The 22,720-nt window shown below is 55.2% G+C and overlaps 1 protein-coding gene across 11 annotated transcripts in view; it reads left to right on the forward strand.

Moving 5' to 3' along the window:
- The window catches only part of NDST1 (N-deacetylase and N-sulfotransferase 1), a 52,780-nt gene that overhangs the window by 23,431 nt on the left and 6,629 nt on the right, over positions 1–22,720 (forward strand). For 8 of the 11 annotated variants that reach the window (XM_053926840.2, XM_053926838.2, XM_053926842.2 and 5 more), the window contains 9 exons: positions 4,692–5,590; positions 11,262–11,756; positions 14,685–14,772; positions 15,924–16,078; positions 16,748–16,933; positions 17,456–17,584; positions 18,212–18,394; positions 19,329–19,425; positions 21,006–21,129. In XM_053926840.2, coding sequence (XP_053782815.1) covers positions 5,078–5,590; positions 11,262–11,756; positions 14,685–14,772; positions 15,924–16,078; positions 16,748–16,933; positions 17,456–17,584; positions 18,212–18,394; positions 19,329–19,425; positions 21,006–21,129 — 1,970 coding nt within the window. In that variant the 5' untranslated portion in view covers positions 4,692–5,077. Of the gene's footprint in view, positions 1–1,008; positions 1,178–2,442; positions 2,593–4,691; positions 5,591–5,964; positions 6,189–11,261; positions 11,757–14,684; positions 14,773–15,923; positions 16,079–16,747; positions 16,934–17,455; positions 17,585–18,211; positions 18,395–19,328; positions 19,426–21,005; positions 21,130–22,720 lie in introns of those variants that run through there. The other 3 variants (XM_045185189.3, XM_024576846.4, XM_045185191.3) reach the window with 3 other exon arrangements.

Below are 22,720 nucleotides of genomic sequence, written 5' to 3' on the forward strand. Positions count from 1 at the left end.
ATCAGTATTAGTTTCAAGGATTAAATGAGATGAGGTCTGTGAAAGTGCTTAGCACACGGCCAGGCTCACGGTAAATGCTCAGCGCATGGTAGCAGTAAAAACAACAATGACAATAATTATGATGGTATTACTGATTTTTTTAAAAACCAGAAACCCCTGAGTTTCATGGAGAAATGACAAGATTTTGAGTCAAGATTTAGCAGTTTCCTACGTGACCATGACAAGTCACTTCACCATGAAGCCTCAGTCTTCTCTTTTGGAAATCGGGAATGATAACAGCTGCTCACTTATTCACATCCTGGGCACTCGATAAGGACTGATGCCTAGGGAAGTCATGGGAGCTTCCAGAATCAATCAGACCTGTCCCTGTCCTCCAGGACACCCAGGCACGTGGGGAAGGGGAATAAAGGAAATTGGTATTTGGGGAGGACCTCTGGTGCCAGCTGCCAGGCAGGGCCTGCCCATGCAGAGGTCAGTAGGTCCTGGTCCAGCCCTGGGGCCTGCAGAACATAGAGTGCCAGGCCGGGAGTAGAAATGCCCACCTCTATTTGGTATGGAGCACATGCTCAGGTGTGCCCAGGGACTGGGCAGGAAGCTGGATGATGGAGGGAGGCTGCTGTGGGACTGTGCTAACTGGGGAGTATGTGGCCAGCTTGTCTGGGGCAGGTGCATAAGTGCCTCAGCTGATGTGTCCAGTAGGGATGTGTGCCCCATGTCACCAGAACATGCTGTTTTCCTTAAAATTTTTTTTACTTAGTGATTTTAGAGAGACAGAGGAAGGGAGAGAGAGAGAACAAAACATTGATTTCATGATCCATCATTGGTTGATTCTTGTATGTGCCCGGACTGGGGATCAAACCTATAACCTTGGTTACCAGGATGATGCTCCTACCACCTGAGCTACCCAGCCAGGGCAGAATGGGCTCTTTTTAAAGACAACTTAGAAGTTCTGACTTTCATGTGAAATCTTCTGAATTTAAATCACAGGTAAATGTTTTGCTCATCAAAGGACACATGTCTGCACCCTGGTCTGGCCTGAGGGTCCTGGGCTCCAGCCCCTGGCTGTGTAGTGGGGAAGGGTGGAGCCTGAGAAATGAGACCCTCCAGGGACAGGGGTAGCATGGTGCAGGAGGATGACTTCAGAAAGGAGATGACACTGGAACTGGGGTCTTGAAGGGTGAGTAAGTGTCCCAAGGGGTAGGGGAAGAGATTCCAGGCAGTGGGACCTGCATTAGAGAAGCCTAGATTCATGACCAGGATGGGCAACCGGTTGGGAGAGGCGGGAGTCTGCCTGGTGACGTCGGCAAGGTGCAGGGCATTAGGGGATGTTGAGGCCTCGGCCTGCAGCTGTCCTTGAGGCCCCAGTGGCTCCAGGGGGGTTAGAAACCCTCCAGTTCTCTGCCCCTGGAGCCAGGGCTCTGGAACATAGGCTGTGTGGAGGGCCTTGACCGGCCTTGGAGGGGGTTGCAGTGGCGGGGCAGTGCCGGAGGCCAGCTCGCTGTTTACAAAGCTCCTGGCTCTCCCGCACCCCTACCCCAGGGGACAGGGGCTGTTGGGCCCACTCCCTTGCTCCCTTCCCCCTCTCTTGAGCCTGGGCCTGGGCTTTACCATGGCCTCCTCCCTAGCCTCCTGACCTCTAACCATCTGGCCCCTCCTTGCACATCCATCCAGTTCCTGGGAAAGGCCACAGCCTCTGAAAATGGGGATTGAGAGAGAGGATGCACAGAGCTTCACAGTGTTTCGGGCGCTCTGTTCTCACCCACATGGCGAGTACACAAAACGGGGCGCGTGGTAACGGGCTGACCCTGTGCACTGCGCATGCGGCTTGGCTCTGAGCGCTGCAGATGGATCAACTCGTTTAATCTCCACGGCTTTGGGAAGGCTGTCAAGTTCCCCTGCTTTTCAGATGAGGAAACTGGGGCACTGAAAGTTAAATACCTTGCCCGGGGTTGCACAACACCTGGGCGCCAGGGCTGGGGTTTGAACGAGGCCGTCTGGCTCCTATCTGCATGGTCACTGTGAGGCTCTGTGGGCCTAGGGCTTTGGGTCCATGCTGGTCTGGGGTGATGGGATCTGGACTTCCCCACACCATTACAGCCTCTTCTTAGGCATGGGCATAGTTTCGGTGGGAAAATGCTGTCTGATTCCCACAAGGGTCTGTGTCCCCCAGATGCCTGAGACGTCACTGGTGGCATCATTAGCGCACACCCCGAGGGGCTGTTACAGCAACAGGTTGGGGGTCAGTGACCACAGTGCCCAGGCCTGCCAGGGCAGTGGGGTTACATGGTCCCACAGTGGGGTTACATGGTCCCACGCCTCAGTGGAGAGCGGCGCACGGCTGGGGCAGTGCCGCCTCCCCACCCACTGTGCTCCTTTCCTGGCCCCAGGCTGAGGGGTGGGGCTCAGAGTGACTGCAGGGCAGAGGGCGGCCCTATCACTGGGCTATACGACGAAGGTGCAGCCTGGGTAGAGACAGGGCCAGTCAGCCAGCCCTCCTGACTCTGCCCACGAAACTTGCCCCTTTTCTCCTGCTCTCAGCCAGCACATCGAGTCCTTGGAAAGCTCCGCACACTCCCTCGACTCCAGGCTGTGGTATGTGCCCCTCCCCCTTCCCACCCCTGGGTCAGCTGTTACTTGTTTTTCTGGTCCGTTCAGGTACCACTTCCTCCAGGAAGCCTTCCTTGGGCCTTCCCCCTCCAGGGACATTAGGTGGCCCTCAGGTCTTTGAAACACCCTCCCTTCCCCACAGTCACACTCCTCCCCTACATTGTAGGTGCCTATTTTCTTGGTGGCCTTGGATTCCTGTGGTGCTGGCACATAGCAGAGGCTGAATTCTAGAGTCTCAGAGGTGAAAGGGTCCCCAGAGATCATCGGGCCCGCCCCTCTCTAATCTGCAGGAGGTCCAGAGAGGGGCGGGGTGTGCGTGGGGTCACACAGCACAGTGTGGCAGAACCGGGGCTGGCTTGGTGACTAGGGCGTGTCCTCATTTCACACCCCTGCCCCTCGCTTCTGAGCATGTCTTTCAGAAACGTTTATTTTTCTTATTTTCACAGAAATAATAAATGATTCTTGTAGAAAGTTTAGGAAACAAAGAAAAAGAGGAAAATATAAACCACTGAGAGAGATTAATTGTTAACTTTTCTTTTGTATTGAGTACCAGTTTCTGGCCTGTGCATAAAAATTTTTACCCCATATGTGACGGTGAATACTGTTTTATACCCGTTTTTCGCTTCAGCAATCGACATGGCAATCGTATGTCCGTGTCAGTAGATGGCTTCTTGGACGTGTTGTGAAGGGCTGCCTGGGACGCCACCACACACTTGCGTCGCCATTGCCAAAGGCAGCCCCCCTGTGTTGGGCACTCGCCACTGAAACACCATCCTTTACTGTTATATTGATAAACAGCGCTGGGGTTTGTGTTTCTGTGGGGAAATCTTTATACACTTCTGCAGTTACTGCCTGAAGTTCAGGGTCTCTGTGTGCTGTGCCAGTGCTGAACACCCCAGGTAGCCTTGGAGCTGGGGGGGACTTGGAAGGTTTTCACCCCCGAGCCTGTGTCTGAGGTTTGCCTTCCCTCCCTGGCTGCACCAGCCCAGGCCCTTGCACCTTCTGCCCCTGTCTCCATCCCCACCGCCCTAGGGTGCTGTCCCGCTAGCTTTCCGAAGCTGCTTCGGCTCATGTAGAAGGGAGACTCGAGGGCTGTGGGTGGGGGGCTGCTCTTCGGGGTGGTGGCTGCTCTTCGGGGTGGTGGAATTGGGGCCTGAGTGCAGTGGGTGTGCGTGCGTGTGTGGTCTTCATGAACTCTCCAGGGAAACCAGTCCAGGCGGCATGCCTGTCCGGGGTCAGCCGATGGGGAGTCCAGAACCCAGAGTTCTGGCCACCTGGGTGGACAGAGGCCCAGTAGTGGAGATGCCTCCCTGCCCACTGGTCCCTCAGGATCCCAGTGTGTGGACCGGTGGGCACGTGCCCTGAGGATGAGAGATGCCTGTTGCGTTGGGTCAGATAACGCCAGCTGCTGTTTCTTAAGTGTTGCTTGTGCCGAGCTCCTCCTGCTGATTCACTGGGTTCTCCCTCGGCCCCAGGCTTACGCTGCAGGGGTGGTGATTTTGCAGATGTGGGCACTGATGCTGAGAGGGGCCTTCTAGTATGGCTTAGCCACTGATGCCTCACATTTGTGGCCTGGCTGCTCTGTGTGAGCCTCAGTCTTCTCATCTGACCGATGGGGCTGCCAGGCCCACTCAGAGAGAGAAATGGGGAGAAACACTGTGGGTAATTGAGGGAAATGCTCTTGAGAGATTTAGAATTCCACCTCCAACTCCCAGGTCTGGGAAATGTTTATTGTCTCACTTCTTCCTGCTTCTGGAGTTTTCTTGGTCTAGTCTTGGTCTCCGATAATTACAGTAAATAACAACTGCCATTGTAGACTCCAGATGCTGCTGTAAGCGATTTATACGCATGGTTGGACTTAATCCCCCACCCTGTCTTGTGAGGCAGGCACTAATGTCAGCCCCGTTTCGCAAGTAGGCAAACTGATGCTCAGAGAGATTAAGCAGCTTGCCCAAATCGTTCAGCCAGGCTGGGCAGCAGGACTTGAACTTGGGCCTGCCTAGGTCAGGTCCTGTGCATCCACCATCAGTGGACCCCCAAAGTCTACACTCTGACTCTTCACCTTCTGACTCTTCTCTCCACAGCCTTGGCCCCGGGGGCCTCACCAAGCCAGCGGCATGTGGCACCCCCGGGCCTGGCCAGTGTCCTCCCGCCAGCTGCCTGCTCCCCCCAGGAGGCCCTGACGCCCTGGGGCACTTCTGCTGTGCACAGGACCACGTGGGGGTTTGCCATGGTGACATAAAGGGGCGCGGAGGAAGGAAGGAGCACAACCAGCCTGCGGTCGGCGCCCCTGGCTGGGAGGAAGGGCCGGTGGCCCGGTCCTCCACTCCTGCTGCCCACTGAGGGCCTTGCCTGACAAGTGTCTGTGAATTGGTTGGTCAGTGGACAACTCCGGCATCTCCTCCTGCGGGGGCCCTCGGGGTGGCCAGGGCAGGCCAGGCCACTGGTGGCCGAGGTCTCGGGGACCAGGATGCCCGCCCTGGCGCGCTTCCGCAGGCTGTGTCGGCACGTGTCCCCGCAGGCCGTCCTCTTCCTGCTGTTTGTCTTCTGCCTGTTCAGCGTTTTCGTCTCTGCCTACTACCTATATGGCTGGAAGCGGGGCCTGGAGCCCTCGGCCGACGCCCCCGAGCCCGACTGTGGGGACCCACCGCCTGTGGCCCCCAGCCGCCTGCTGCCACTCAAGCCTGTGCAGGCAGCTGCCCCTTCCCGCACGGACCCGCTGGTGCTGGTGTTCGTGGAGAGCCTCTACTCCCAGCTGGGCCAGGAGGTGGTGGCCATCCTGGAGTCGAGCCGCTTTAAGTACCGCACGGAGATCGCGCCGGGCAAGGGGGACATGCCCACGCTCACCGACAAGGGCCGCGGCCGCTTCGCCCTCATCATCTACGAGAACATCCTCAAGTACGTCAACCTGGACGCCTGGAACCGGGAGCTGCTGGACAAGTACTGTGTGGCCTACGGCGTGGGCATCATTGGCTTCTTCAAGGTATGCAGGGGGCAGGGGCCCCAAGTAGTCAAGAGCTCCAGCTAAGCTTGAGTCCCATCTCCACACTCGTTAGCTGAGTGCCTGGCTTTTCTTATCTGTAGAATGGGTGTAGTGGTAGCACCTGCCTCCCAGGGTTTATGTGAAGGTTCAATGGGCGAGTGTACACGAAACACTTGTAGCAGACCGTGCCGGTGCCTAGTAAGTGCTTTTTAAGGATTAGGTTTTATTAGGGGCACAGGGCAGGGGCATTGCTTGCCATGCATGCAGTTTGGCCTGTAGCAGGCACGTGGGTGCGAGGTAGGGAGGATGTGCTCTGTTAGGCCCTCAAAACCCGTCCTGGCAGTCCTCCTGATGGATGGGGTATGTCGTTCCCATTTTGCAGATGGGCAAACCAAGGCTCAGGAGGGTGAAGCTATGTATACGTGTCTGTGCAGTCTGTAAGTGGGAGAGCCAGGATTTGAACCCAGACTTAGAGAGTCTGGGCTGTGGATCACGGGATCTTTCCTCTTGGCTGGGGTGGAGTGTGGAATGTATGCACCTCCTGAATCCGAGCCGTGTTGCATTGGGAGAAAGGGGAGAAAGAAGTCCCGACGGACAGGTGAGCTCCTCTGGGTGGGCTCCGTGGGGCCCCACGAATGGCTGCCGGGTCAGAGTCCTTCTGAAAGTGTCGTGGAGATGCTGTCTTTGGGGCGGGGAAGGTTGGGGATAGCAGGATGGAGCACCCAGAGGTGCTGGCCAGAGGACTCTGACCTGTCAAGTGGAAGCGAGCACTGGTTGGGACTCTAGTTGGGTGTTGGGGAGCATTCGTTCCTCAGTTCGGCAAATATTTACTGAGCACTTAATTTGTTCCAGGCCCAGTGCTATGTACTGGGGACACAGTTATGGTCCAAATGTGCCAAGTCCCTGCTGTCATGGAGAGAACATTTCATTGTCGCAGGGTAGGGTGGGTGACAGTGAACAAATAAACACACCATGTGGCAGGCAGTGACACCTTCAAAAAGAAACAAAACAGGGCAAGGGCATGGGGAGTGATGGGTGAGGTGGTTGGGACTGCATTTAGATAGAATGGCCGGGGGAGTTATCCTTGATAAAGTGGCTGGAAGGGAGTGAGGGAGGAGTTGTGTGGCCCTCTGGACCAGGGCCCTTCTGGGCAGTGCAGAAGGAAGTGCATGGGTCCCGGAGCGGGTTCTTGCTTGGCATGAGCAGGGAGGGGAGCAGGAGGTGGATCTGAAGTGGCCCGTGTTCACTGCTGGGTGGCCATTCATCCCCAGGTTTTTGTGGCCACCCCTGTGTGGGGAGGAGCCCGGTGTAATTGTGGCTTTCCCACGGAATGTACTTTCCCGCCTTAATGCAGCAGGGTGCTCTGCTATTGGTGGAGGTGTTGTGGGCCAAGTCATTGACTGCCCTCAGGAGCCTGCAGTGGAGCACCCTGGTGAGGTTTGTTCCCCAGCTGGCTCAGTCACAAAACCCTGCACCTCACAGGGCGCTGTCTGGGAAGTACTGACCTGGTTTATGGCTTTATAAGTGGCACAACATCGGACTGTCTTCGTGGTCTGTTTCCCCTTTTCTCCCGGACTCTGTTCCTGTTCCTGCCGCGAACTTCGTTCAGATTGAGTCAGAGCCCCAGGCCTGAAAGCGTCAGAATGGTTGGCATTTCTTGAGTGCTCACCCCAGAGCCACGCCCTGTCCTGTATGCTGTACAGGAATTAACTCACCAGCCATCCTCCAAGTAGGCAGATATCATCTTGATCTCAGAGGGAAGGACACAGAGGCAGAGAGTGAAGACGTGTGCCCATGCTCACGCGTCCAGTGAGCACAGACCTGGGGCTGTCAGCCTTGAGGCCTTAGTCTTGACCATTGTGCAGTGAGTCCAGGAACCTCAGGTCCCATTGGTTTAGGAGAATTCGCATCAGAAGGCACATCCAGTGCACAGAGCCCCTAGTCTCTGGGAACCAAGCAATGGGCTAGGGTGACTGGGCACAATTGGTTTGACAGAGAACTTGTTCCTTTCTAGCCCCAGTTCTTTGCTCTACAGGTGAACACGAGGCCCTGGAGGGGGCAGGGGCATGCTCAGTCTCACTGTGGGGTCAGTGGCAATTACAGGTCTTCCTGCTCTTCCTACCCTATTGCATACAGACCCAACTTGGTTTTAAGCAGAGGCTTGTGACTTTTTACTCTTATGAGCGCCCTCTGGTGGTCAAGCTCCTTTTTTCCTTTTTTTTTTTTTTTTTTTTTTTGCTTTCTGCAAGGCCCGCTTCAGCGCTGAGTTTTGGGTTGGCCAAACCCAGGCAGTTTGTGGACCCCGTGGATCTGGAGACTTATTTTCCAGTCCCCACTGGTGCTGGAACAGGGGCAGAAAAGTCCAGACCCTTGTTTAGATCTTTTTGTCACTTAAAAGCAAAGTGACCTTGGACAGGGTACTACCCAAGCCATCTGTAAAGTGGGACCAGTCACAGCTCCTGACTCACTGGGCCGTGTTGAAGATAAAGCAAGACAATGGATGGGAAACACGAGCACCATGCCTGGTACCTGGGGCCACCCAATAAATGACAGCTGTCAGGCTTTATCACCTCTGTGTGGGCAAACAGCTGGTGGGGGCACTTAGTCTTGTGGCTCTGAGTCCTGAGCGCATGTGGGATCCCTCTGGGTGGGAGCAGGCCTTCGTCAGGAGCCTGGTTCCTGGGATGGACACTGAGCTCATTGCCTTGCCGCCTTACCATGTGTGATTTGCACAACTACCCTGTGAAGTGGCGCTTTCCTTCCAGGTGAGGAAGTGAGGCTCACAAAGTTACGTGGCTGTCTAGGGTGACACAGCTGATAAGTCAGAGCCACGATTTGACAGCCACACTCAGTGCTTCTAATCCAACCACAGGTGAGCGAGGCAGAGCAAGCTGACCAAAGGCCTGGGGAGGACACCTGGGGTTCCCAAGGTCATCAGCTAGTCACTGAGTCTGCATGGGGCTTCCCAGTGCCTGGGCCAGGGCTTCCTTTTGTGGCCTGGAGGACCGCACGGGAGGATTCGGTGTCTCCTGAGGGGTGCTGGGAGGCAGGCAGGTTCCCTTCCCGTGGGTGAGGCCTGCCATGGCTGCCAGCCTCTGTGGTGCGAGGTGTGCTCCCCTTCCCCAGCTGGTTCTCCTCATTGCTGCCTGGAGTGGCCTGTCAGCGACTTGGCTTTTCCCTTCTTCAGTGTCTCCCAGCTGGGCAGCCCGCTGAGCTGCCAGCCCTGGCAGTCAGCTCAGGGTCGGGGCTTTGAAATGGGATCCCTTAGTGCCTGTGACCCAGTGTGACCTCGCAGGCCACAGCAGGTGACGGACAGGGCCTGAAATGTTGCAGGCCCCCACTGTCTTTGCAGTTTTCCTCTTCAACCAGCGCTGGCCTAGGGGCCCTGGGGAGCCTGGGTCTGGGCAAGGTGGCCTCTCCAGATGGGGTGCTCTGCACTGAGGCCATCTGGGGACAGCTTGGGGAGTTGGCAGGTACTCCAGGTACTGGTAACATCAAATGCGGCTCCTTATCCCGGCTTACAAGGCCAGGGTCCTGCAGAGCCTTTGTGGGAATTAGAAAAAAGCACTCCTGCGTGGAGGAGATAGCAAAAGGCACCCTTCTGGGCAGATGCGGCTCCTCCTTGGGGCACAGATGAGTGCCCTTGTGCAGTGCTCACAAGGCCAGCTCCAGGGGCAGCCCTGCTCACCACCCTGCCTCCTTCTCTGGCCTCATTTGCTGCCCTTTGTCCCCTGTTGCTTTGCCCCACCCCACTCATTCTCCACACACCAGCCAGATGGGCCTTTCAAAATGCAAATTGAACCTGTCCTCCCTTTGATAGAGTCTTTGATGGTTCCCACACGTCCAGCCTTCAGGGTCCTGCAGGTCTGGCCCCAGCTGACCTTTCTGCCTCACCCTCTCTCCCTTGTGATCGGTGTTGGCCTCTTGCTATTTCTTGGCTGTGCTGAGCCCTCTCCTTCCTCTGGGCCTTAGCACTTGCTGTTCTTTGAACTTGGCCTCTACCTCTCCCCTAGTGGATGTTTACTCATTCTTCAAGTCCCACTCTCCAGGAAAGTCCCTGTGTCCAGGAAGCCTTTCTGGAGCCCGTTGACCGTGGTGTTATCTGCTGTTCTAGAACCCTGGGCCTCCTCTGTGCAGCCTGGGCCTCGCTGACATCTTGTGTTTATCTCTGCAGTTTTGATTGTTGTGTTACTCTCTTGCTTAACTTTAAGGTTCATGAGGGCAAGGACCCTGTCTGTTTTTTCTCGCTGTATCCCTGACACGAGACAGTGTCTGGCACAGTGAATAGTTGTGGAGCGAATAAACGAATCCTGTATTGAACAGCTGTTGTGTGCCGGGTGCCGGAGAGCTGTCTGTTCCTCTTTCATTCTGTTTAAAAAGTCAGTTGCTCATCAAATAGGTGTTAGCTCGCTCTGGGTGTCAAGCCTGTGCTGGACACCAGGGACCCAAAGGTGGAAATGACATGGCCTCTATCCTCAAGAGGGTACAGACTGGTGGGAGAGAGACCCTGGACACAGCAGCCCAGGTAAAAGTTGCTGTAACCAAGGCTTTAATGTGGCCTCAGGGAGACCAATACAGGGAAGGGGGTATATGCATTGGGTTTTGAAGGGTGAGCAGGAGTTTGCCAGGCCAGGAAGACAGAATGGAACTGGCTCAGGGACAAGGACAAGTTGTACCATATCCAGAGACAGGTGGCTGGGAGGCTGGGAGCCTAGGGATGAGAAGTGGGGCCCAAGGGTACTGTCTGCAGGTCCCCAGGGAGCTGGGCAGCAGCAGACCCTGCAAGAGGGTGGCCTTGGGGGTGCAGGGGACACTTGGGGGGTGGGAATGCTGTGGGATGGCATGTCCCTGTTCCTGTACCCCCAGTAGACACCTCCTCTTTGATCTCATCTAACTGGCATCCTGTCAGATTTCTTCTGAAGAAAGTTGTGTGTGCAGAAGCACTTTGGGAACCCCAGGAAAGGAGCCCGGTGTGCGGGCTGCAGGACCAGATGCCGGGCGGCAAACTGTGCCTCCTCCTGACAGCTGAGTGGCTGAGGGCCGCGCTCCCCTCAAAGCCTCAGTTTCCTCACCTGCAAAGTGGGGTAGCAAAGGCACCTTCCTCCTGAGGCCGATGTGAGGGCCGAGTGAGCAATCAGTGATGTGCTGGCCCTGTTCTTAGCACTTTGCCAGCAGTACACTCCTCCTCCTCCACCACCTATTGAGGTATCCACCGAGTTCTCAGCCACATTTTATAGCGGAGTGAGCCGAGGCACAGACAGGTTACCTGACTTCCCCAGGTCCAGGTGGTCGGGCGCATGCTGTCAGCTGCTGGGCCTCTCTCTGTGTGATTTTGGGCAAGTTACGTAGCCTCTCTGGGCCCCATTCTCCGCATCTGTAAAGTGGGAATGATAGCAATGCCTCCATCACAGGGGTCACTGAGGATCACCAGCACCCCTGCGTGCAAAGTGCCCGAACCCGGGCCTGATTTTGGTGAGGACAGAATGTGTGTTAGCTAGAACGTTATCGTGCTGGGTGAAGCTGGGTTTGCAGGGCCAGAGATGCGGCAAGCCCGCCATGAAGGTTCGAGAACACTGTTAATGTGACTGTTCCCGCACACCTGAGATTCCGTGGTCCCTGGGGTTCCAGGTCTGATGGCTGTTCTCCCCTCCCTGCCTCATCCCGACTGCAGGCCAACGAGAACAGCCTGCTGAGTGCGCAGCTCAAAGGCTTCCCCCTGTTCCTGCACTCGAACCTGGGCCTGAAAGACTGCAGCATCAACCCCCGGTCCCCGCTGCTCTACGTGACGCGGCCCAGCGAGGTGGAGAAGGGCGTGCTGCCCGGCGAGGACTGGACCGTGTTCCAGTCCAACCACTCTACCTACGAGCCGGTGCTGCTGGCCAAGACGCGCTCATCCGAGTCCATCCCGCACCTGGGCGCGGACGCCGGCCTGCACGCCGCACTGCACGCCACGGTGGTCCAGGACCTGGGCCTCCACGATGGCATCCAGCGCGTGCTGTTTGGCAACAACCTCAACTTCTGGCTGCACAAGCTCGTCTTCGTGGACGCCGTGGCCTTCCTCACTGGCAAGCGCCTCTCGCTGCCTTTGGACCGCTACATCCTGGTGGACATCGACGACATCTTCGTGGGCAAGGAGGGCACGCGCATGAAGGTGGAGGACGTGAAGGTAGGCCTGCATGCCAGACTGGGGTGGCCTCACCGACAGACCTTGCTGGGCCTCATCAGGACTGCTGCCTGCATGTCCCCTATGCTGTTAGTCCCCCTCCCTTGGCCAGGGGGTTTGTTAACTGCCTTATTCGAAGCAAGGGCCCTTTAAAATTGCACTGAAGTATTGACTCTGGAGGAATTTTGCATCTGGCGTGTGGGACTCAAGGACGCGTCTGTGGAGGGAGAGACCCAGTCGTTGGGGCAGGCTCGTTTACCCGCCTCTTGATCTAGTCACGGTTTTTTCTTAAACATGTTTTGAAAGGCTTTATTTATTTATTTTTAGAGAGAGGGAGGGGAGGGAGAAAGAGAGACACATCGATCAGTTGTCTCTCGCACGTTCCTAACCTGGGGGCCTGGCCTCTACCCAGGCATGTGCCCTGACTGCGAATCGAACCAGCGACCTTTCGGTTCACAGGCTGACACTCAATCCACTGAGCCCCACCAGCCAGGGCTGATTTTTAACTCAAAGATGTTTGTGTCAGGACCAGAACTACCGAACTCTTAGACCTAGAGCTTGAATCACACACAAGACATATTTTAACTGTGGTCTGTATAGATAGTGGAATGCATATGTTTAATTCAAAATGTGTTTACCAAACTAACCAAGTTTTACACACGGCTCAGGACTGAACAGAAGCCTGCAAATTGAGACCATTAAGCAATCCTTAAAACACAGTTTTCATCTACTCACGGTTTTACTCACGGTTATTTGCAAAGGAAAGGCCCTCACTTGTGTAAGTGGGGAGGACAGACCCGGTTGCCATAAATAGACAGAGGTAACAATCTAACAATCTAACATTCACTCCAGGGAAAACAAAGTGGGTGGGGGTGGGGTGGGGTGAGGATTACATTCTGCAGAGATAACGCTGCCTCCTGCCTCAGACTGCCTGTCCTCTCTTCCACCAGATTAGGGAGTGACAGAGGCGGATTAGCACAAAACCAAGACTTCTTTTTGATGTTAGCAGGAGGATTGGAAAAGAGACTTCCAAGAGGAATGCTTTTTTTCTCCCTGAGTGACTCAGATCATCTGTGCCGACTCATCTTTCTGAAATCACTGTTGGGGGTTGGAAGGAAGGCTGGGGTGGGGCTGGGGCACCACTCTCCTGCCTTGGTCAAGAGTAAATGCTCTTCTATGCTTCCTCGCACCTCCCTAGGAGAAGGGTGGAGAGCAGGCACTGTTTTGGGAATCGGGAATCAAGTTTCAGTTTGACCCTCACTGGATGACTTGGGCGTGTCCCTTCCCATGCTGAGCCTCTGCTGTAAAATGACAAGGCGGGGTGGATGGAAGTTTTCAGGCTATTTTCTGACTTCCTAGGGTCTCACAGGGGTGCTGGGTGAGGTATGAGGGGGTGTGTGAGACAGCCGGGCTCTGAGCCCTCCCGGCAGCAGCGGCCCCGGACAGGACAGCCTTGCCTTGATCTGCTCCACCAATCCTGTTTCCTCCTGAGATTTCACTAGGGATCGTCTTCTGGTGGCCCAACCTTGCTTGCTCCTGCTGTAACCTAGGTCTTGCTGCCTGTCCAGGGTTGGCCCCCATGAGGAAGCCAGGCTCCAGGCTCACTGTGTCCCCAGGGACCCTGGGGGTGCCCTGCTGAGTTCCCACTTGCCGCGTGTTTGGAATGGGAGGACTGGTGGCAGTCTGGAGCCGGTCCTGTGAAAGAATACCAGCAGGAGTGCCCTCTGCCATACGCTGAGCTCACTGCAGACTGCAAAGCGCCTTGCCAGCCAGGGTCCCATTTGCTTTAAATGTCCTTGTGAGTCAAAAAGGACAGACTTGTTTTATTTATTTTGTTGTTTAATCCCAAGCACAGGCTACAGCTGAGCCTTTCTTTCAGAGACGCGAGTGTTGCCTCATTAAGGGGCACAGTGCTGGCTGTACAGTGCAGCTCAAGCAATCCCAACAGCAGCTGCGTATTCGGGGCTGGGCGAGGGCCAGGCTCCGCAGGCCGTCGGGGCATTGCCTCGTCTGCTCCTCACAGCAGCCCTGTGAGGTGGGCATTGTTCTAAGCTCCATCGCACAGAGCAGGACACTGAGGCTCAGAGGGCTACGGTGACTTGCCCAAGGCCACCCAGCTGGAGCACGGATGTCCACCAGGCAGTCTGTGGCCCCAGCAGGGCCAGGATGTTGGCTCCGCGACGTGTTCGGACGGCAGGCTCTTGCAGGTCTCTTGGCAGCCTTCTGCGTCACTCGAGGGCGTTTTTGAGTCTTGACCCCAGAATACAACCGCACGTTTGTTTCAGAAATGTCAACACCGTTCGTTGACTTGCAAAGCACTGGGTGTGCCATGCACAGGGACATTGCGTTGCTGGGTGTCCAGTACATCTTTGGAAAGGCCACGGCCCTTTGACATCAGCCTTGGTTTCACCTATGAGGAGAAATCCTCCACATTTCACAGGTGGAGACATGAGGCTTGCAGGGGCAGGGACCACAGGCAGGCCTACAACGCCACTGGTTTTCATCATGGACCAAATGTCAGGCAGTTTAACGTGCAATCTCTCATTTAATTCTTCCAAGAGCTCCATGAGGGAGGTGCTATTGTCCCCACTCTACTGTTGGGGAGACTGACGCCTTCTCAAGGGCACACAGCAGGGCCAGACTGGAGTCTAGGGCTCGTCGTGCCAGGAGCCTGGTGCAGCTGGCCACACGGGACTGGTGTCACGGGCATGGGGCCCGTGCGGCCACTCAGGGCCCCACTCGCAGAAGGGCCTGCACCAGGTGTGACACTCCGCCACCGCCTCTGAGTGAGAGTCCCGCGTTTTCATTTTTCATGGGGCCCCGCAGACTTTTCAGCTGGTCCTGCAGCAGCAGGACGCTTCCAGGCCCTCGGTGCGGGGAGCAGGGCTCCTGGCTTTCCCCTCACCCCTTTTTCTCCTCTGCCTATCTTAGGCCCTGTTTGATACACAGAATGAACTACGCACACACATCCCAAACTTCACCTTCAACCTGGGCTACTCAGGGAAATTCTTCCACACAGGTAAGTGGGTCTGCCTGTGTTCCCACCAGCAACTTCCTGCGGCCTTCAGGTCCAGACAGACCCTCAGAGCCCTGCAGGTGGTGTGATGGGCCACCTTAGCGGCACACTCATCCCTGTTCCCCACTCCCCTACCCCCCAACCAACAGCTCACAGAACCGTCACAGCCCCGGGCAGTGGCCATCTGGGGACAGCAGCAGCTCGATGATGGCTCCCACTGAGCCTGCAGGCTGTGCTGTCCTGGGGAAGCATCTTCTCCCGCTTGTCACCCCCTCACCCCCACCTTTTAAAATGACTTGTACTACTTCTGCTTAAAAGTGGGATTGAAGGTTATGAAACGACAGAAATGTGTAGCACAGAAAGTGAAAATGTCCTATAGTTGTACCCACCCTGTCATGAGTTCTTTTCCAGTCCTCAGGCTTGAGATGGAAGCTGTGGGCGGCCTGGTTCATGCCTTCTCTCCTCTTTTGGGCTCCTCTACATTCCTCACTTTCCCCACAGACTGCCCTCAGGGACTGGCCCGAGGGAACACACCCAAATGTCACCTGCAGTGAGCGTCTCCTCTCGCTGCCTTCTGGTTGGGCCACCTTGAATTCCAGGCAAATCCCTGTTAGTCTGCAGTTCTGGGGAAAAGTGTACAGTACAGCCCCAGAGCCAAATAAGAGTTGACGCTGGGTTGTCCCTCCACATTTTGGATGTTCTCAACCCTTAGCAGCATATTGGAGGTGGTTGTAGGAATGCACGTGAGATGCAATTAAACATTATGTGTATATTTGTGCAAAGATCTTCTACAGATCAGTAAGTAAGAGATGAATGACCCGATAAGAAAATGGGAATAGGATTGGAGCAGGTGCGTCAGAGCTGGAAGAAACCATGGGACCATTGCCTCTGAAGCCTGCATTGCACAGAGAAGGTCTTGGCCAATGTCACAGAGTGCATCAAAGTCATGCCTTAGACTGGAATCCAGGGCCCTGGGCTAGGGCTCTGTTTGCTCCTGTTCTGCAGCCCTAGCAACTGTTCCAAGCTCTTGGTGGGGGTGCAGGGGTAGGGTGTCACCATACTGCCCCCCACCCCATTCCTGCACACCAGCCCAGGTTGGAGGACCCTGTGGCAGGCGGGCCAGGCAGGCTGAGCTGCCTGTGCTTGGGCTGCAGGTACTGATGCTGAGGACGCTGGGGATGACCTGCTGCTGTCCTATGTGAAGGAGTTCTGGTGGTTCCCCCACATGTGGAGCCACATGCAGCCCCACCTTTTCCACAACCAGTCTGTGCTGGCTGAGCAGATGGCTCTGAACAAGAAGTTCGCTGTCGTGAGTAAGATTCCCTATGAGCCAGAGCCGGGAGGGCTAGGGGCTGGGCTGGCGCCCGATGGTGGGCCCCTGGCTGCTTTCGCAGTTCGGTCTGATGGCTTTGTGTGAGCACCTTTGCAGCGGCTATCTTCCGGAAGCCTCACAGACACTCCAGGAGGCAGGTGTCAACAGCCTCACTTTTAGACAAGAAACCAAAGCTCAGGGAGGCCACACCAGCTAATGAGAACCCAGCCAGGACTTAACCCCAGACCTGTTTGCTTCCTGAGCCCAGGCTCTTCTGCTCAGGCTAGAATGGGAGCTCCAGAAAGCTGGAGAAAGCACTCCAGCAGGAGGAGGGAGTGAGGCCTGGTACTGGCGGAGCGAGGCCTACCAGCCAGGTCGAGGCCCAGAGAGGCAGGAAAAGCCCAATCTTGTTCCTCTCTCCTGGGTGCTGGAGGGCATGACACTGGGCAGAGAGTTAGAGTCCCAGTTCGGCCAGTGTCTCACTTGGAGACTCTGAGCACAGCTCCTTCCCTCCCAAGCCTCAGTTTGCCCATCTGTACCATGATTCCTTGGACCCCCTGCCCTGCTGTTCTGGCCTCTGATTTCCCCTCCCATTCTGCAAAGGGGAATGAGGCCCAGAAGGGCTGGAACCCTATGCTCACCCTGCCCGCGCCCTCCTCTCCTCAGGAGCACGGCATTCCCACAGACATGGGGTACGCAGTGGCACCCCACCACTCGGGCGTGTACCCTGTGCACGTGCAGCTGTACGAGGCCTGGAAGCAGGTGTGGAACATCCGAGTGACCAGCACGGAAGAGTACCCCCACCTGAAGCCGGCCCGCTACCGCCGTGGCTTCATCCACAACGGCATCATGGTACGTGGGCCCCTGGCTGCGGGGCGGGTGTGCACACACGGCTTGGGAGGCGTGGCTTTGGTGAGCTGGTGCGGGGTTGCAGGCCACTTTCTGCCACCCCTCTGGCATCTGAGGTCTCCATCCCAGGGAAGGCAGCCACCGGTCTGCCCCTTCCACAAGCTCCTTCTTAGCCCTTGTGACAGGGGATGAACATTCTTTAAAGGGACTTCTAGTGAGGCCTCAGGACAGGCCTCTCATTTGTGTGCTTACTTAAAAAATTTTCCTGAGCTTTGACGGTGTGCCTGACCCTTTTCTACGCACGGGGGTACAGGCATGCGAAGCCGACAGAAGTCCCTGCCCTGGCAGACCTGGCATTCCGGCGGTCAGCGGGGGTCGTAGGCTGTGGGTCTCGGTGGGAGAAGATCCTCAAGGGCGGGTGCTGCGCTGTCACATAGCAGGAGACACCCTGGCTGCTCTGAGGAAGGGTCCTCCCACCCCCATCCATGCTGGGAGGTGCCAGAGCTCCCCTTGGCCCGTCCCCAGGTCCTCCCGCGGCAGACCTGCGGCCTCTTCACGCACACCATCTTCTACAGCGAGTACCCCGGCGGCTCCAGTGAGCTGGACAAGATCATCAATGGGGGCGAGCTCTTCCTCACCGTGCTCCTCAATCCCGTGAGTGCTCCACAGCCCGGCCGGGTGAGGGGGGCTGCGGACGGCCCGTCTGCCCTGAGGCATTTTAGACCATATTCTCTTTCCAGTCTCGGTGTGTGTGTATAAATATATAAGTGTATATTAATATACATAGTAAGCTATTACTATATTAAACTATATATAAGCTATATATAATAAGTATAGTTTAAACTATTCACTTGAGCCTTCTGGGCCTGTCTTTCCTTATCTATAAAATGGAATTAATCATTCACATTTTAATGTAGATATTAAGATGCTAAACAGATATCAAGTGGTGGTGTTATTTAGATTTTTAGGATAACTAAATATTCCTTATCGTCCATCCACCCTCCCTCCCCACCACCACCAAAAAAAGTTAAACAGAATACCCAGGTAACTGTGCGGTAGGTCAGCTTCCCACTCCAGGGCCAAAATAGCTGGTGGTCAGTCAGACCTGCATTCACCGGGCTGTGTGCAGTCACACAGCGAGTTTGTTGGTGGCCTGATACAACTGCTCGTCGAGTGGCCCTTCGTGAAAGCGAGTGAAGTGAGACCAAAAGGTCAGAAGTAGGGTGAATGCGGCTTAGAGGCTGACCAGCTTCTGCCTCCCGCCTCCCTCCCCTGGAGCAGATTAGCATCTTCATGACGCACCTGTCCAACTATGGGAACGACCGGCTGGGCCTGTACACCTTTAAGCACCTGGTGCGCTTCCTGCACTCCTGGACCAACCTCCGGCTGCAGACGCTGCCCCCTGTGCAGCTGGCCCAGAAGTACTTCCAGATCTTCTCCGAGGAGAAGGACCCGCTCTGGCAGGTGGGTGGGAGGGGGCCCTGGAGGCCTGGTCGCAGGATGGACTGCCCACTGCGCACAGATGCGTGCTCCAGACGCGGGTTTGGGGGCTCCACTCACACCCTCTGACTATCTCTCGAGTGCAGACTCAGGTGCTCATTTGCTCATCAGCATGGGCACACTCGTTCTTGTGCACATGTATGTATACGCCACCCCACAGGCATGCACACTCCTACACAGCCTCTGAGAAAACAGCAGTAAGTGAATATGATGGAGACGAAGTACAGAAGCAACTGCCCGGCCTGGTTAGACTCAGTTTTTTCTGCTCTCCTCTCTCCAGCAGGCCCTGAGCCATGGGAAAGGAGACTGAGGGGAGGGCAGTGGGGACAGTGTGGGGGGAAGTCTGTCCCCGGGGACTGTCAAAAGCTGCAGACAGAAGCTAGAATTAATGCCATGCTCATAGCTGAGACCAGGGGTCCACCAACTTTGGCCCACGGTCTGTTTCTGTGAACAGCGTTTCCTGGGGACCCAGCCGTGCCCGTTCCTGCCTGTGCTGTCTGCGGCTGCTTTCAGGCCACAGCAGTAGGGTTGAGCAGTTGCGACAGAGACCGGATAGTCTCCAAGCCTCGCGTGTTTACTAACTATTTCAAAAGGTTTACTAAACTTTATAGTAAATGGTTTTGACCCCTGGTGGAGGCACATCGCAGGCAGTTAAATTCAGCGAGTGCTTGTGCGTTCCTGCTATGTGCCAAATGCTGGGCTGCGCGCTTTGCTAGGACTGACCCCAAACGGTCCCTGCCTGCCCTGCCAGCAGCCCAGTGTCCCAAGGAGGGGATGTGACAGGGACACATGTAGTAACGCCTGTCAGTCAGGGCTGTACAAGCCATAAACCCATGAGCAGTGGGAGTCCCTCCACTGGACTTTTGGGCCCCTAACCGCCCTTCCACTGTTGTTTCAGGACCCCTGTGAGGACAAACGCCACAAAGACATCTGGTCCAAGGAGAAGACGTGCGACCGCTTCCCCAAACTCCTCATCATTGGCCCCCAGAAGACAGGCAGGTCTCTTCACTCCCGGCCAGCCTCCCCCACTGCCCATTGAACCAGCCCCAGAATTCTGGGGACCAGCTTGCCCTGGCCCCATTCCCCAGTAACCTGTACCCTCTTTCCCAGGAAGCAGGAGTAAAACTGGGGTGATGAACATGAATTAATTGCCTGTCACTGTGGAGGTGGGAACAGGGCGGAGGGTGGGCATGGAATTCTTCAATCTGTCTGGAACCGCAGCCTCAGGGAGCTCTCCCTGGGCCCCAGGAGTCTCTGAGTCGAGGCACAGCAGCCCAGATGACCTGCTCAGTGAGTTCAAGCAGTGCCAGGTCAAAACTGGTTCCAGGCAAAGAGGACCGTGATCAGTCAGGCGATCTGTTAGTCATGTCTGTTGGAAGTGCAGGAGGGAGAAGTGGGGGCATGATTGCTAAGCAGTTGCCATCCACACTCTAAGGCACAAGCGGGTGCCCTCATTTGACAGGAAAACACTTGAGGCTCAGAGAACTTAAGTGACTTCCCCTAACACACTCAGGAAATGTCAGATCCAGGTCTTGAACCCTGGTCTCTGTGGCTCCAAAATGTACACTCTTAATCACCAATTTCTAGTCTCCTTCCCTGCTGGGGCCTCTCATTATAGCTTGTTAACCATAGGCTCACACACAAGGAAGGAATGAACTCTGAAGGAGAAGGGGGTAGGCGTGGGTGTGAGTGAGGGCATCCAGAAGAGGCGGCATCTTCTGAGCCAGATTTCTTAGCCCTTCAGGAATTTTACATCTGCAGACTGGAGGGTCTGGAGCTCCTTTTTCTCTGAGCTCCTCCTGAGTGCCAGAGAGAACAGGGGTCCAGAGCTGGAAGGGCCCAGAATAAAGTATCTGGTTCTGGGATTACGAGGAGACGGTAGTGAGTTGGATGTGGCTGCTGGAGTAGAGTGGTGAGAAGGATTTGGAGGCCAAGTTCGCATTTAGTGATGAAGAATGCTGTGATGGATTAGTGGTGTCTGCAATGGGTGCAGGAGTTGAGAGACTCACATGCCTGCCATATATTTGCCCTACTGGATTTGGTATGACTCCTTCACTGTATAGATGGAAGCTAAGCCTCAGAGAGGGGAAGGGACTTTCCTGGGACCTTGCAGTAAATAATGGAGACCTAGAATCAGAACCCAGGATTTCAGGATGGAACTGGAGAGCATTATGCTAAGCGAAATAAGCCAGGCGGTGAGGGACAAATACCATATGATCTCACCTTTAACTGGAACATAATCAACAAAAGAAAAAAGCAAACAAAATATAACCAGAGACATTGAAGTTAAGAACAATGTAACAATAGCCAGAAGGGTGTGGGGAGGGGATAGTGGGGAGAGGGGTCTATAGGAGCTACTATAAAGGACACAAGGACAAAATCAAGGGGGAGGGTAGATGTGGGGGAGGGAGGTGGGATTGGCTGGGGTGGGGTGGAGGGATGGGGAGAAAATGCAGACAATTGTAACTGAATAAAATTTTTTTAAAAAATTAAAAATAAAAAGAACCCAGGATTGCAGACTCCATCCTTGTGCTGGGGGCCAGGCCCTGGTCTCAGCCGCCTTCCATCCCCACAGGCACCACGGCCCTGTACCTGTTCCTGAGCATGCACCCGGACCTCAGCAGCAACTACCCCAGCTCAGAGACCTTTGAGGAGATCCAGTTTTTTAATGGCCACAACTATCACAAAGGCATCGACTGGTGAGTGGGCCTTTCAGTCCACAGTGGGACGGAACAGCCTCCTCAGAGCCTGCCCGGGAGGACTCGGTCTGCTGTGGCCACAGCAGGAAGCAGCTGGTGCTTGCTCACACAAAGTAAAGTTCCTGTAAACAGGGACAAAGTGCAGTGACCCTGGAGTCACGGCGTTGGAGCCTTGTCGTGGATGGGACACTCGATGAGGAAGCCCTTTGCCCCGCTGCATTACTGCTCGTGGTCAGAGGCCACGGAAGTCAGAGTCCAGCCCCTCCCTTGCTTACACAGAAACATCCTGAGGTCCAAGGTCCCGAGAGCTGGGGACAGAGCAGGGGCTAAAATCCAAGTGTTCTGACCCGAGAGCTGGACCTTCCCACTGTGCTCATGTGTCCTTCAGAGGTGGCTTGCTAGCCTTCAGGGAGTCCCCGGGGGGTGGACATGGCAGCTTCCTATAGAACCTGTTATCAGAGGTTGTTGGGGTATAGGGACCACATGGGGATGGTTTTATGTTCCGATTTTTCAGTTTGCATCTTTCTGTTTATCTTTTCTCACCTGAGTTACTTTTGTTTGTCAGTTTTATGTCAGGGGTTTGTTACCTGGTTGGGGAGATCATGGCCATTCTTCCAGTTTGCGGTTTTGGGGTTTTTGGGGTTTTTTTTTTGCATTTTTCTGTGTGTATTTCTCTCTCTCTCTCATCTTTCATATCTCTATTTACCTCCCTACCTGTCTCTCTCTCTGTATCTCTAATATGTCTACACCCTCTTATCTAAAGCCCGTTGTGGCCAGACGTGTTACGGGAAGTCAGCGTGCTTCGGGTTGCGGGGAGGTGGCATGCTGCCACACCATACATTTAGCCACACCTTTTGCCGGGTCTGGGACAGCACCCCAGTAGCAAATACATCAGTATGTCTGTGGCAAAAGGTGTGAATATTTACACTAAGTGAGATGAATAAGTCAGGTTTTGCTGCCAAGTGGCTTTGCTACGAACATAGAGGGGAAGGTTCAGTTTTCAGAGCTTTCTCGATTTAGGTATTACAATGGATTGTGGACAGGAAGATGCATTTTATGAAGAAAATTCAGAAACAAGAGAGAGAGAGAGCAAGTCCTTAGCTGCATTCCCAAGATTTTGGTTTTGTAAAGATGTGTAGGGTGGGTGCAGGAACCTCAAAAGCCTCCAGGTGACTGGTGAAGGGGCCCCTGGGACCACCCTGGAGAATCCCTGTCTCACAGGACAGAGCAGGGACCCTACACATGAAGCAGGGTGGGCCTCGTGAGTTTCGGTTCCCAAGAACCCCTGAAAGTGTACCTCTACTTTGCGTGAATAGGTGCCCCTGGGAGGGTCTGGAGTGTTCATTTAGTTTTCTGAGGGGTTCTCAACCTAGAGATGGTCCCAAAGGACTGGTGTGGACGGTCACTCAGCATGGGATGCGGCAGGCAGGTTCGTCTGAGAAGCTGCCAATCCCAGTCCCAGCTCGCCCCCTAGTGGCAGTGAGCGTTAGGGCCCTGTCAGTTTTACTCCGGGAGCATGCGTTTTGTAAGAAGACTCAACCCCTTCCCATGGCACTCCCTAAGTCTTCAGCTCCCCTCACACTCCCCTCAC

The sequence above is a fragment of the Desmodus rotundus genome, chromosome 6 (genome assembly GCF_022682495.2).
Source record: "Desmodus rotundus isolate HL8 chromosome 6, HLdesRot8A.1, whole genome shotgun sequence".
NCBI lineage: Eukaryota > Metazoa > Chordata > Mammalia > Chiroptera > Phyllostomidae > Desmodus > Desmodus rotundus.